Below are 14,196 nucleotides of genomic sequence, written 5' to 3'. Positions count from 1 at the left end.
TTACACTTATTTACATGAAGGTGCCATCTACAAACCTGCCCTGCTTGTAACCTTGGAGGTCTCTTCCTGATTCTTTCAGCTTGTCTTATTGGACTTTAACTACAAGAAAGGAACACTGATACATGACTGACTTCTGCTCCTATTGTCTATACTCCAAAAATTGCACTGAGCTCTCCCCTACTCTCCTACCTCACATGCCTGGATTTTTCTCGACTCCCTGCTCCTGCTCTGATCCGTGACATGGAGCTTTTAACCTTCCAGACATGGCTTCCAGCTCCAGCTTCATGGCAGGCAGATGGGGCTCCATAATCAATATTTGATTATTAGAGAATTAGGGAAGGTTATGAGTGCATCACTTGGCAAGTAGTGTTCTACTTGTAGTCAAGAAATGGTGCTGTTCATATCCTCAAGGAATAGAAAGCTACTATAAGGGATCAATAACAAAGTCAAGTAAGCTTTCAAAAGGATTATTAGAGCTTGCTGATCATATTTCAAAATTATTTCATGCCTTGCCAACAGTTAGTGATGGGAATGGGTAAGATGACAAGGATCAAGGAAAAAAAAATCAAGTAGATTACATGGGCTATAAGGCTGAAAAAATATAAAATGCAGGGTGGACATTCCTGTTGGACATGAAGCAGGGGAAAAACAATTGTGAACTAGTTATTTTAGTAAATTTGGAAAATATTGAGGGCAGAAGTGAAGAGTAAAAGTCAAAACCTGACTGGAGGATCAACTCATTTCTGAGGCATTGTGTTTTGTCCATGAAACATAGGGTATTTATTTTTTTTATGGGTGTTGTTTTTATTGCCAGAAAAATTCGCAATGATTACCATTTGCTTAACTTGGAAACCAGTTTCAGCATTGCAGTAAGTAAGGTTCCAAATGTTTGTGGCCTTACATACTTTGCATTTTAGTTTAGAAAATATTTTTCTGAAATCTGTAATTCTCCATTGACAAGCAGACATGATTTAGCCCTTATGCATGGGTGATGTTACGCTATAGTGCTATGACACAAAAATCAGGGAAACACCGGTATCAATTAATAACCATAATAACTAGCTGGTGTTATTGTGTATTAATGTTGCTGTTATATTTTTGTTGGAGAGGAAAAGACCTCAGCACTGGTACCAACTGAATATTTCGTCAAGTCTTAGGCCAGTCATTGTAATCATGGGTCTGAAAAAACCTCTCACTTTTTTATTCAAATTTTAATTCTATTTATTAAATTTTTAATATATTAAAATTCTCTGATGGTTTATGTTTTTCATTTATATGTCGCTGTATGTATCTTCATATATTCGCCTGCAAGTGAGGGACAGCTAGTTTCAGTTATAACATTGACAATTAACTAGCTGTAAATCTAGAATATAATGTTGTCTGGATTTATCATTTAAATGTTAAAAGTTCAAATCTTTATTATTGCATCAACAAACTCAATTGTTTAAACTTTTATAAATTTTTGATTTTGAGCTTTTTGTAAATGAGAGAAAAGACCTCAGAACTGGCAAAGTGTCTGTTCAAACCAGATGCTTGTGGGCCAGTAAATTCAGTCACTGGTCTCATTCGTCTCTCTTTTTTTTTCATTTTTTTAAAACACTGTTATTTTTCTTCGTGTTGGAAAAAGGTATTGTACTCTTGTCTTTATGACATAGTTTAGTCCAATTTTCAACAATATTTGTAAATGGCTTGATAGTGATTCAAACAACTTATATTCAGCAACAAGTCCGACTTATTCTTTAAATAAAGTATATTGCATGTGTTCAAGTTTCAGAACTGAATTATCACATCTATTTGAAAAAATTCTGAAACATTCCCGACATCTCAAAGGAAGGGAAAATGGCACTTATCTGACTACTTGTTTCAAGTTTGTCCTTTGCAAAACAAGCGTGTGCCGACATGGACTCTATCGGTCTCTGTCAATCGCCGCCAGTGTTAACGTTTCGCGAAAAAACGCTGCATCAGGGCGAAGTACTGCTCTCTCGACCTTATGTCTTGATGTGATAATTCAGTTCTGAAACTTGAACACATGCAATATACTTTATTTCAAGAAAAAGTCGGGCTTGTTGCTGAATATAAGTTGTTTAAATCACTATCAAGCCGTTTACAAATATTGTTGAAAATTGGACTAAACTATGTCATAAAGACAAGAGTACAATACCTTTTTCAACATGAAGAAAAATAACAGTGTTTTAAAAAAATGAAAAAAGAGAGATGAATGAGACCAGTGACTGAATTTACTGGCCCACAAGCATCTGGTTTGAACAGACACTTTGCCAGTTCTGAGGTCTTTTCTCTCATTTACAAAAAACTCAAAATCAAAAATTTATAAAAGTTTAAACAATTGAGTTTGTTGATGCAATAATAAAGATTTGAACATTTAACATTTAATGATAAATCCAGACAACATTATATTCTTCATATATTCATAACAGCTATAGAGATAAACCAAGTTTAATAGATATTGAAATCTTTGCATGTAATTCAAAAGTCCATCTTTTTTCATAGCAACATGTTCTCCCGATAGGAAACACAAATTTTGTACTTATCTTTCATGAAGACTTTCATAAGAATCTTTTGAGTACAAAATGTCGACGACTGTCAAAATTATTCAAATGGCGCTGAAGCGGCTGCCTTGAAGACACCGACGTTGACAACTGCGTCAGGGCGATGCAATCATTGTATATCTTATAAACTTCTCTTCCCAACGGAATTCTTGGAAGAGAATTACATGCAAAGATTTCAATATCTATTAAGCTTGATTTATCTCTATAGCTGTTGGGAATACAAGAAGATACATACAGCTACATATAAATGAAAAACATAAACAAACAGAGAATTTTAATATATTAAAAATTTAATAAACAGAATTAAAATTTGAATAAAAAAGAGAGAGTTTTTTTTTAGACCCATGATTGCAATGACTGGCCTAAGACTTGACAAAATATTTAGTCTGTACCAGTGCTGAGGTCTTTTCCTCTCCAACAAAAATATAACAACATTAATACACAATAACACCAGTTAGTTATTAACGCTATAGTGCTATAACATGGACCCATCTCTCAAGAGATTAGTAAAGTCTTTGTTGAGGATATGCGGGAGCTCCCGCACGCACACTACCTCATGAGTATCCCCATCTTTCTTCATCTGAGCTACCTTGTTTCTATTTTTTGCTGCTGCCTCGGCAGCCCCTCAAATAGAATTTTTCAGTTCTGAAAAAAAAGAAGAAATTAAGATGAGCATGGAAAACTTCAAAGCAAAGAAGTCCATGCTCACTGGCTTCAAGGCCTGTATTTGTGGGTGCCAGATGTCCATTATGGATATGCATATTGACTACTGTTACTGCCTGGCTTGGACTATGACTCCTCCAACCACTATAGTTATGGTTGGACGTCTGCTGTGCCTGAAAGATGTAAATCCAAGGCTGAACAGTAGAGGAAGATAATATTGGGCCCTATACAGGAAGTCGAGGTGGGAATTCTCTCCATCTCAATCCCGCATATACGGGAAGGTTTTCCCTACAGTGGTGCCAATTCCTGGATTTGCCTCAGTCCATGGAACTGAAGCTTGCTGTGCCAGATGAGGCACAGAGAAAAATACCCAAGTGATGTGAGGGTACACTCTTTGGGGCTGGCCACTTCAGAGCCGAAGAAAAAGTCGGGACTGTCAGTCAGGGCTCCTTTGGAGCGGGCTCTTTCTTGATACCAAGGTGGGAGTTAGCCTTGTCGTAGGCCCCCTCATCTTTCTTAGCAGGTAAGTTGGCATTTCTTATGTTCCCATGGCGCTAATTTTAATTTGTTTGACCCAGTGCTGACCAGAGTGCTATCATGTCCTCTTCACAGAGCTTGCATGCAAAGACACAATTGTCCCACTTGGTGTGGCATGCCAATGAACTGTTAATTGTAATAGAGTTACATAAGAAGTTGCCATACTGGGTTAGACCAAGGGTCCATCAAGCCCAGCATCCTGTTTCCAACAGTGGCCAATCCAGGCTACAAGAATCTGGCAAGTACCCAAACACTTAAGTAGATCCCTATGAGGAAAGACTAGAGAGGTTAGGACTTTTCAGCTTGGAGAAGAGACGGCTGAGGGGGGGGGATATGATAGAGGTGTTTAAAATCATGAGAGGTCTAGAACGGGTAGATGTGAATCGGTTATTTACTCTTTCAGATAATAGAAAGACTAGGGGGCACTCCATGAAGTTAGCATGTGGCACATTTAAAACGGAGAAAGTTCTTTTTCACTTAACACACAATTTGTTGCCAGAGGATGTGGTTAGTGCAGTTAGTGTAGCAATGTTCTAGATAAACAAACAGTGAGGTACAGGTTTTTATGCCCACTGCCTGGAGGTTATTTGAATCTGCTTATGGGTAGGACATCTCAAAACCCATTTCCAGGCAATCTACCTTCAGAGCACATTACCACATTGTCTCAACAGAGTGTAACAACTGCATGAATGGTTCCTGGATCAATGGTTTGCAGACTTTTGGGGAAAGCTAGTAATAAATGTCTTCATTTCAGAAGACAACAGAAAGATTGAGAAGTTCTGCTGCATGCATCTGAGCAGCTATAGATCATTTCCCAACGTTTTTGTGCTAGACTGGAGCATCTGTCTACCTTATGCATATTCACTGATTCATCAGATGGCCAAGACCATCCAGAAGGTTCTTCAGGGCAAGTTTGGGTAATATTTGTAACACCAATCGTGACAAGTGTGGTATCTGTATCTAGTTTATCAATTCAGTCTCCGGTTCTATTGGGAATGTTTTTGAATCTCATCTCACTGGAGAAAGGCAGGCTCTGCCTTTGCTGGCTTTCATAATGTGAATGTTGAGTATGCACTAGTTTCCTCTGTACTCCTACCCAAATAGGTGGAGGATGTTCTGATTTCTGCCAGAAAACCTTCAATCAGAAGTTTCTATGGTTTCAAATGGAATAGGTTCTTGAACTGGTGTAGGTTTAGCCAACTGGATCTTTTCTTCTACGGACCAAGGGACTTGCTTCTGTATCTGTTCTGCCTCTCGTCCTCAGGCCTTAGCACCTCTTCAGTCAAAGTTAATTCCAGTATTTCCCCAGTAGGTTCAAGGGACTCCAGTTTTTCTCCCTTCTTTGGTATCAACATTCATGAAAGGACCATGGTGTTCTAAAATTCTGGTCAGTAAGTACCTTGGGATCTCAATGGAGTCCTAGCTCAACTCCTAAAACTTCCTTGCGACCTCTCAAGTTGGTGGACGTTTCCCATCTGGAAAGTATTGTTTCTTGTGGATGTCACTTCAGCATGAAGAGTAAGTGGAACTACAGGTTCTAGTTTCATTTTCACCATACTTTCAGTTTTTCACAATAGGCTGGTTCTACAAACTTACTCTAAGTTTCTTCTGAAAGTGGAGTCTGTGTTCCACATTAATCAAGCTGTTTTTTCACAGCTCAAAAAAGGAGCGTGGACTCTTCACTCCTTGGAATGTAAGAGAGCCTTAGGGTATGACCTAAAGAGGACTCAACCACTTCATCAAGCTTCTCAAATGTTCATATCCTTTGATCCCAATAGATGAGGAAGGGCAGTTGCCAAACAAACTATATCCAATTGGCCAGCTGACTGTATAGTGTACTGTTATGTGCTGGCAGGCTTACAGATTACAAACTCTGTCAAGGCTCATCAGGTGAGAGCCATGGTGACTTGAGTGGTTCATCTCAGTGCCATTCTGTTGAGGACATTTGCAGAGCTGCTGCTTAGTTGTCTGTTCACACCTTCACATCTCATTATTGTCTGGTCAGCATGACCCAAGGAGATAGTAACGTTGGCCAAGCAATTCCGCATCTCCTGTTCACCCAGCAGTCCACTTTCCACCTGATGGAGCTGAGTTGTCTTAAGTAAGTGCTTCTGCTATACATCCCTCAGGTTGGGATTCCCCCACACATAATGGCTAATTCATGTCTGCTTGTTGATGGAGATGGCAAGTTTGCTTATCTGAAACAGGATTTTCTATAGATAAGATGAATTAGCCATTCTTAATACCTGTTCAAATTCTGGAGAGTTGACTGCTCGCTAAAGCTTAAGCTCTGGAAGGGACTGAGGGACCATGAGGCAGCATACTGAACTCTGAAAACTAGGTTTGTGTTGTTGCCATCAGATGATGTCACCCACGTGTAATAGCTAATTCATCCTGCTGTCTACAGAGAACACTGTTTACAGGAAAGTAAACTTATTTTTTTCTAAATTGATCTTTAAAATTGATAATTCTGAACTCCTTTTATATAAGAAGTTTGAGCTTTTCGTAGGCCTGGCCACACATATGGACCTAGTGAAAGCAAACCTTCTTTTAATCATGTAAATTGTGGAGCTGACTTCTTACAAACATTTACAGGTTTTGTTTGTTCGTTTACAGCTCTTCTCCAAGATAACATGGCAAACCCCAAAGAGAAAACTCCAATGTGTCTGGTAAATGAGTTAGCCCGTTTTAATCGAATTCAACCCCAGTATAAGCTTCTGAATGAAAAAGGGCCTGCTCATGCCAAGGTAAGTGTACAGTCCACAATGAGCTGCCCTAGCAATGTTGGGAGTCAGCATCAACAGCCTCCCAAGAAGGAGGGCATTTGGCTTTGGCACCACAGTTACACTTGCTGGCTGATTCAGAGCGCACTTGCATAGGACTCTAAAGGAGCCTTAGACTGTGCCTCTTGGTCAGAAGCTATCATTGTGACAGCCAGACTTGGGGAGGGATGTGGGAGGTAAGATACCAGGCAACAGACTATTAAAAAGACAAATAAAGCTGCCTCATGGTAAGAAAGGATTGTTCTTTTCTATTGTCAAATTTACTTACCAAAAGGTACTTTGGATTCCATGTACAAAAAATGCTTGGATCCAAAAAATTGTCTTTGTTCAGAAGACAGTCTTACAGGTGGAATTTCTCCTCTAGGAAAGAAATGTAGTGGCATTTAGTGTCTTTGTAAGTAAGAATTCCTTATTATCTTTTGAGCTCCCTTTTTAATTGAGCAGTAGTTCTCAATCTGGAAAGTTTTACTGTATAGGATAATTACTGCACGCTGGATAATGAGGCATGAAGGACCATTTTCTTCTGATTACATGTGAAAGTGAAGGAGGCTGTTAATATTACTCGTACAAGTACTTTAGTTTTCCATCGATAAGCGAGCCATGCTGAATGGGTGCAACATCCTCTGGCTGTGCAGGTCAGAATTTTCTCCAGTAGCAGAGCTTTGCTCTGCTCATGCGTGGGAGTTCCCATGCACGTCCCTCAGTTGTCATTAATGGTTTTAGTCAGTTGCATTTTTTTCCGCATTGCACGTGGACGTGAATTTTTTCTCCTCCTCAGTCACACTCTTTTATCATTGATATCTACAACAGAGAAGGCCCTGGGCTTCAAATACTGCTCCTGTGGACACATGTCCACCGTGGGCGGACACAATTATTGTTATCTCTGCCTCGGTCCGGACCATGACCAGGCTTCCTATTGGGACTATGGTCATATGTCCCCTCGAGCCCGGAGGTAGAGAGCTGACAAAATCGCAAGGCTTCGGGTAGAAGCAACCTCTTCCCACTCCGGTAGTTAGCGCCCTCCCTTTGCCACGTGATTCAATTGTCACCGGGCCCGAAGCCTTACACTCTTACATAGTCCCGAAAGAGAGCTTCTTCGGAGGACACGACAACTCAGCAAAAGAAAAAGAAGCACTACAAATCACCTGAAACTAGGCCAAAAATGAAAAGAGCCAGTGTTTTGGAAGCTCGTTTAATGCTGGCAAGACCATACGCTGCAGGTCGTGGCAAGCCCAAGCACATTGATATGACACCATCGACTCATGTCTCTGCATTGTCCTATGCTCAGGGTGCATGATGCGCCCCGAGCATTTGCATCGAATCAAGCCATCGAAGCACGAAACATCTGCGTCATCTCGTGACAAGCCAGCGTCATCCTAAGTTAAACCTGTGTTGGATAACCATACATCGGCACCAGTCCACGGCGCAAAGTGTCAGATGAAACACCAACATGACGCAGAAAAGCCAACTGTGCCTCGCAAGCTCATTCCACGATACAGAATTGCATCCAATGATGCAGTCCAGATTCTTAAAACCTCTACAGGAAGATCTTGACCTTCTAGAAGATCTAAACCCAAGATTTCAATACCAAGAGAGACCTACATCTAGAGATACGTGTAACGTCTCTAAAGAACAAAAATCCCGTGACCTAGAAGTGGCAGTGGACATGGAACCCATTCTGAAGACCTTCCAACCCAGGTCTTGTCCCCATGAGCCAGATCCCCCTCCATTATCTCATCAGGATCTTCACGCCACAGTCAGCAGGTATATTCAGGTCTATCACGGAACTGCTGAAGAAGACAGGGAACTTCTCATCTCCAGGAACTACTATATCCCAAACCTATAAAAATGGTCAGGGAGCATCTAACTGTCAGATCCCTTCACTCTCCAACCTCATATATTTACAGAGAGGCTATGCAGCCATGTATGGGTCGCATTTGGTATCCCCATGTACCACCTCACAGCATCCACTTCCAAGATCTCCAGGACATAGCTCTACAGAGATCATGCACCAAATTTCAACCATTCTATCCAGATTTTTTGCCTCCCACTATCCAGAGGTCAGTTCTCCGAGGTTTCACATCTCAGACTCAAAGTGTTCCAAGCCTCATCATGGAGTGGTCTCTCCTCTAATCAGTTCACACTCTCGTAACACAAAGTCCAAGGAATCGGGAGCTGTATGACACATCCCCAGATCCAGAGGAAGAGCTGGAGAGGCCAGAGTCTCCTCCTCCACATCAGTCTACTTCTTTATCCCCTACTTCTTCTACTGGCTTCCCTCAGGTAAACCAGAGGACCTTCCGGAACACACCTCCCTGTTTGAGGATCTCACATATCCAAAGTTTGTGGAAAAAATGGGGGCCTTGCTTTATGTAGAAATTCGAAAGATCCCAGACCCCGGAAAGAAGTTTTTGGGCTCTTAAACATACTAGATGTCCCCTCGGAACAGACGGCTCTACCGCCTCATTCAGTCCTAGAATCAGTCCTCCTTAAATCCTGGGAATCTCCTCACTCCAACTTACCGGTGGTCAGAAAGTTAGACTTGAAGTACCGCCTTAAAAAGTCTCAATGTTATGGCCCGGTTCACCTCCCACATACTTCAGTAGTGGTTGAGTCAGCTATGAGGAAAGCAAGGAAGTCTAAACTCCATGCCATCTCCCTCCCAGGAAAAGATAACAAATACTGGATGACTTTGCAAAAAAGATCTTTCAAAGCACAATGCTTGCCTCTCATTCAACACCAATTCTATATGGTCCAGTACATATATGAATGCTTGCAGCTACCGAAGCCTTTCTTGCACTTGGACAGTGGGGAACAATCACTCCTCAACCTTTAACTGAAATAGAGGAAGGAATCAGTCATCTCCTCTGCTCAGTATATAAAGCTTTCGAAACTACCTCCAGAGTCTCCACATCAGCAATAGCGGCTCGCAGAACATCTTGGCTTCGAGCGAGTTCCATTAGGGAGGATGTGTTGTGTCCGTCGGTGCCCGACGCCCTCTCTCCGCCCTCCTTACCTCTCTGGCACCTCCCTCTCCGTCCATGGGAAGATTGGCTGCCGCGGCGTCCTTCTGCCGCAAGTCTTTGGGCGTTCCCAGCCCGGCTCGATGCTGCTATCCACCATGTTCCTGGAGGCCTAGGGGCGTGTGCGTGGCGTGGCCCCGACTGAAGTACCAGCATTGGCGCGAATCTCGGGGGCGTCCCCCGAAGATGACATCACCCGCGACAGATATTTAAGGTCTCAGTATTTGCTAACACATCGAGTTAGCAAGGATTGACAACGGACTCGCTTTGTCTTTCTAAGCAACTCTGCCTCATTGGACTTACCAGAGGTACCCGCTCCTCGGGGGCCTCGCTCACTCCTTTGTTTTTCAGGTGACAGTCTGGAACTGGTACTCGCTCCTCGAGGGCCCTTGTTTCCAGACTTGCTTCATATACTCTTCTGCCTGGAAGTCATCACAACCAACTATCGGGCCGATATAGTAATGTCTGCGGGAGAGCGGGTGAATGCCCGCTCTCCCGGCACACGTACCGGCCACTCGCCGGTGTGCGAGATTCAGTATTTAAATTAGGTCCGGCAGTAGATCCGGGTAAAAGGAGGTGCTAGGGACACTAGTGCGTCCCTAGCGCCTCCTTTTTGACAGGAGAAATGTCATGCTACATCAACTTTGAATTCTTTTCACTTTGGACTCACTAAGCATATAAAATTCATTTCTGACCCATTATTATATTACTGGTGTAAAACGTTATGCTGAATAGCATTCACATCTATGCCTATGTATGAGGTCTTCTTAATAATACAAAAAAAGTAATTCATTGTGATTTGTTTTGTTGATAATGAGGTAGATTTTCAAAAAGTACACCAGATTTTATAAGATACGCGCATCTTATAAAATCCGGGGTCGGCGCGCACAAGGCTGCGCAAAATCGGCGGCCTGCGTGCGCTGAGCCGCGCAGCCTGCCTCCCTTCCCTCCTGCGTCCCTCCACCTTCCCCTCCCTTCCCCTATCTACCCCCCCACCACCTTTGTTGGGCAAGTTACGCCTGCTTGAAGCAGGCGTAACTTGCGCGTGCCGCCCCGGCATCCCTGGCACAGGCCGCAGTGCCGGGGGACTCGAGACCGCTCTCCCGGCCTGCCCCCGAACCATCGCCACGCCCCTGGACCCGGCCCGCCCCCTGCCCCCAGACACGCCCCTCGGGCACGCCCCCTCCTGCCCCTTTTACGAAGCCCCGGGACTTTCGCGCATCCTGGGGCTTTGCGCGCGCCGGTGGCCTATGCAAAATAGGCGCGCCGGTGCACAAGTGCCCTGCGCGCGTAAATCCAGGAGGATTTACGCACACAGGGGTTTTAAAATCTACCCCAATCTGTTGTACTTTAGCCTTATTATTATCGAGCAATTTAAATATGTCATCTTTGGGAATGTGTATTTCTTATATTTTTATATTTTGCTCTTTCTTAAGTATTCCACTGTTCAGAAATTTTAGTTTCTCAGGCTTTCTATTTTGGTTTTATCTGCATGTTTCTGTTTCTAATTTATAGTCTCTTATTTCTATATTAGGTAAGGGTCGGTCTCAGTTTTGCCTGTGTGTGACAGAAATGCAGTATTTCTGCTAGTGTGTAGTTTCTCTGTAGTAGTAGTCCAGCTTGTTCTGTTATTCCCATAGGTGATGTATTAATGTTCTTGGGCCTGGTGTAGTATTTGCATTGCTGCTTTTTCATATGGCTGCTGTTATTTGATCCTGAGAGTCAGTGCTGTTATTGTATGGCAAGGTTCTAGATGCCTCTTTCTTTGCAAGAGTTTGTGTTACTTCACAAAATAGCAGTGGAGAGTTATTTTTTGCTGAGGTGACACTAGAATTTGAATTTTTTTTTCATGTTAGTTGTAATGTGAATTGCCCTAGCTCTGTGCTGCACCTGTTCTGATGATTAATTATATTTTATTGTATTTATGAAGATTTCTGGTTTTCTGCAAAGATGGTTCATGAAAGAATACATTAATTTTTGTTTTATTACATGATTGGATTTGATTGTTTTCTATACTTGTGCATTTATAAACTGCAATAAATATAAAATAAATTCTGATTAATAAGGAATTTTTAATGCTGGTAAGTGCTAGAAATAATTGAAAAATTATTTTAAAGTTTCATACATGATGCATAATGGCTGTTGCAAATTACTTAGAAAGCCATTCTAGGGTGCAGTATATGGCATTATTTATCAGTAAAAAAACAACTTGTAGACCTGCATGCCTACAGTCCACCCATGTTAACCTTGTGCCCACCCAAAAAATCAATTCTGGCTACGCCACTGTCCTGGACAATTGGCTAGTAGTGTCTCTCAATCCTCAAGATCTTCAAACAGACTGCAATAAGCTGCCTCAAAGAGTTGGGTTTCTTCGTGAACTACAAGAAATCCATTCCTCAACTATCCCAGATACTGCAATTTATAGGAGTAAACATAAACCTCATCAAGTGAGGGCCTTCTTACCCAAGGCAGAGTAGAACGCCTCAGTCTCCTGGCAATACACTTACAGAGCAAATCCAGATCCACTGTTCGTTTACTACTGAAGCTCCTAGGCCACATGATGGCTGCAATTCATGGAGTGCCTCTCACCTGGCTATGTATGAGACAGTTGCAGTGGGGACTAAAAAATCAATGGACTCGGGGATCGAAATCCCTGTCCGCCAAAGTTAACGATCACATCTTCCATAAAAAAAGACATTTGCTGGTGGCTACATCCCAAATCGCTAACACAGGAAGCCCGTCTGCAGTCCCTGACCCATCAAGTAATTCTTACTACAGATGCTTCCATCATGGGTTGGGGTGTGCATCTGCTTCACTATCAGACATAGGGACTATGGTCCCATGAAGAATCCTCCTATCAGATCAACCTTCTAGAACTGAGAGCTATTCGCAAAGCGCAAACGGTGTTCGAAGAGTTCCTAGCGGGAAAAACTGTGATGATCATACGGACAATCAAGTCGCAATGTTTTACATAAACAAGTAGGGCGGATCAGGTTTGCTGATACTGTGCAAGGAAGCGACTCTGACTTGGGAATGAGTGACCAAGTGAGCCATATTCCTTCAGGCAATGTATCTCCCAGGATTAGTGAATACACAGGCAGACAAGCTCAGCAGACTGTTCCATCCACACGAATGGTCCCTAGATCAAAATGTGGCAGCCAAGCCCTTCGACGAGTGGGCCTTCCATAGACCTGTTCACCACCCAGTACAACATGAAAGTGTAAGCCTTCTGCTCTGTCCTTCCCTCTCTGAACAGGAAAAGCTAGAATGCTTTTCTCCTCTCATGGTCCGAGGGTCTTCTCTATGCTTTCCAGCCAATCCCACTCATAGCCTGCACAGTTCAGAAGTGCATCCTCGACAGGGTGGACTTGATTCTCGTGGCACCAGCTTGGCCAAGACAACCATGGTATGCATATCAAATACAATTATCAGCATGACCACCCAGACCTCTAGGTTGTCAACCGACACTTCTGACACAAGAAAGGGAAACCCTTCTACACCCCCTTCTCTCATCTCTCCACCTCACTGCTTAGAGATTGAGCGCCAAGCCTTAGAACTCTTGGACCTCTCAACAATGGTTCAGGATGTTCTTCTTTCGTCTTGGAAAGCCTCCACTAGTCAAAATTATTCCTTCAAATGGTCCCATTATGTACTTTGGTGCCAGGAACAATCTCTTAACCCATTTAATTGTTATCCTAAACTCATATTCCACTACCTATATCACTTATCTCAGATAGATCTCCAAACTTCCTCGATTAGAGTCCTTCTGAGTGCTATCTAAGCATACAATCATCTGGTACAAGGGAAATCCATTGCTATGCATCCAATAGTGTCTCGCTTCATGAAAGGACTTTTACACATTCACCTACCGATTCAAAAACCTTTGATCCCATGGGATGTGAACGTAGTGTTAACTGCCCTTCTGTCCAATCCGTTCGAGCCCTTGGCTACGGCTGATCTGAAGTTCCTTAATTGGAAGGCACTATTCCTAGTGGCAATTACATCCGCCCGATGAATCAGTGAACTGCAAGCATTGGTATATTTTCCACCTTACCGTGAGAAAGTGCTATTATGGCCTCAACCTAAGTTCATGCCAAAAGTGGTGTCGGCCTTCCATTTAAATTAATCTATTGCTGTCTTGAAGTTCTTTTCAAAGCCCCATGCTTCACAAAGGGAAAAGACTCTGCATACATTGGATTGTAAACGAGCTCTGGCCTATTACATAGCGAGAATGCAGGCTCACCGGAGATCTCAGCAACTATTCATCTCCTACAATCCTAACAATCTAGGAGTGGCTGTTTTCAAAAGAACCTTAGCCAACTGGTTGACAGACTGCATCCTTTACTGCCATGCCACATCTGCTACTCCTCTTACTGGAAGAGTGAAGGCACACCAAATAAGGGCCATGGCAACCTTATTGGCACACTTGAGGTACGTTCCCATTGCAGACATCTGCAGAACTGCAACATGGTCATCAGCACATTACTGTCTGAATAGACTTTCTGAGTCCGACTCTTCAGTGGGGAGAGCTTTCTTAGCTGGAATTTCAAGTGCGCAGATCCTGCCACCTAGGTGATCTGGTTGCGATTTATAGCTTAAGCATCATCGTGCTTCTCTAAGTAT

The 14,196-nt window shown here is 42.7% G+C and overlaps 1 protein-coding gene across 10 annotated transcripts in view; it reads left to right on the top strand.

Annotated features, from left to right (window-relative positions):
- Positions 1 to 14,196, top strand: part of STAU2 (staufen double-stranded RNA binding protein 2) — a 559,185-nt gene that overhangs the window by 22,735 nt on the left and 522,254 nt on the right. For 9 of the 10 annotated variants that reach the window (XM_029591479.1, XM_029591480.1, XM_029591487.1 and 6 more), the window contains exon 3: positions 6,384 to 6,514. The exons of the other annotated variant lie outside the window; for it this stretch is intronic. In XM_029591479.1, coding sequence (XP_029447339.1) covers positions 6,384 to 6,514 — 131 coding nt within the window. The remainder of the gene's footprint in view (positions 1 to 6,383; positions 6,515 to 14,196) is intronic. 10 annotated transcript variants of the gene reach the window in all.

Source organism: Rhinatrema bivittatum, chromosome 2 (genome assembly GCF_901001135.1).
Source record: "Rhinatrema bivittatum chromosome 2, aRhiBiv1.1, whole genome shotgun sequence".
Classification (NCBI taxonomy): Eukaryota; Metazoa; Chordata; class Amphibia; order Gymnophiona; family Rhinatrematidae; genus Rhinatrema; species Rhinatrema bivittatum.
This window is presented reverse-complemented; position numbering and strand designations above follow the sequence as displayed.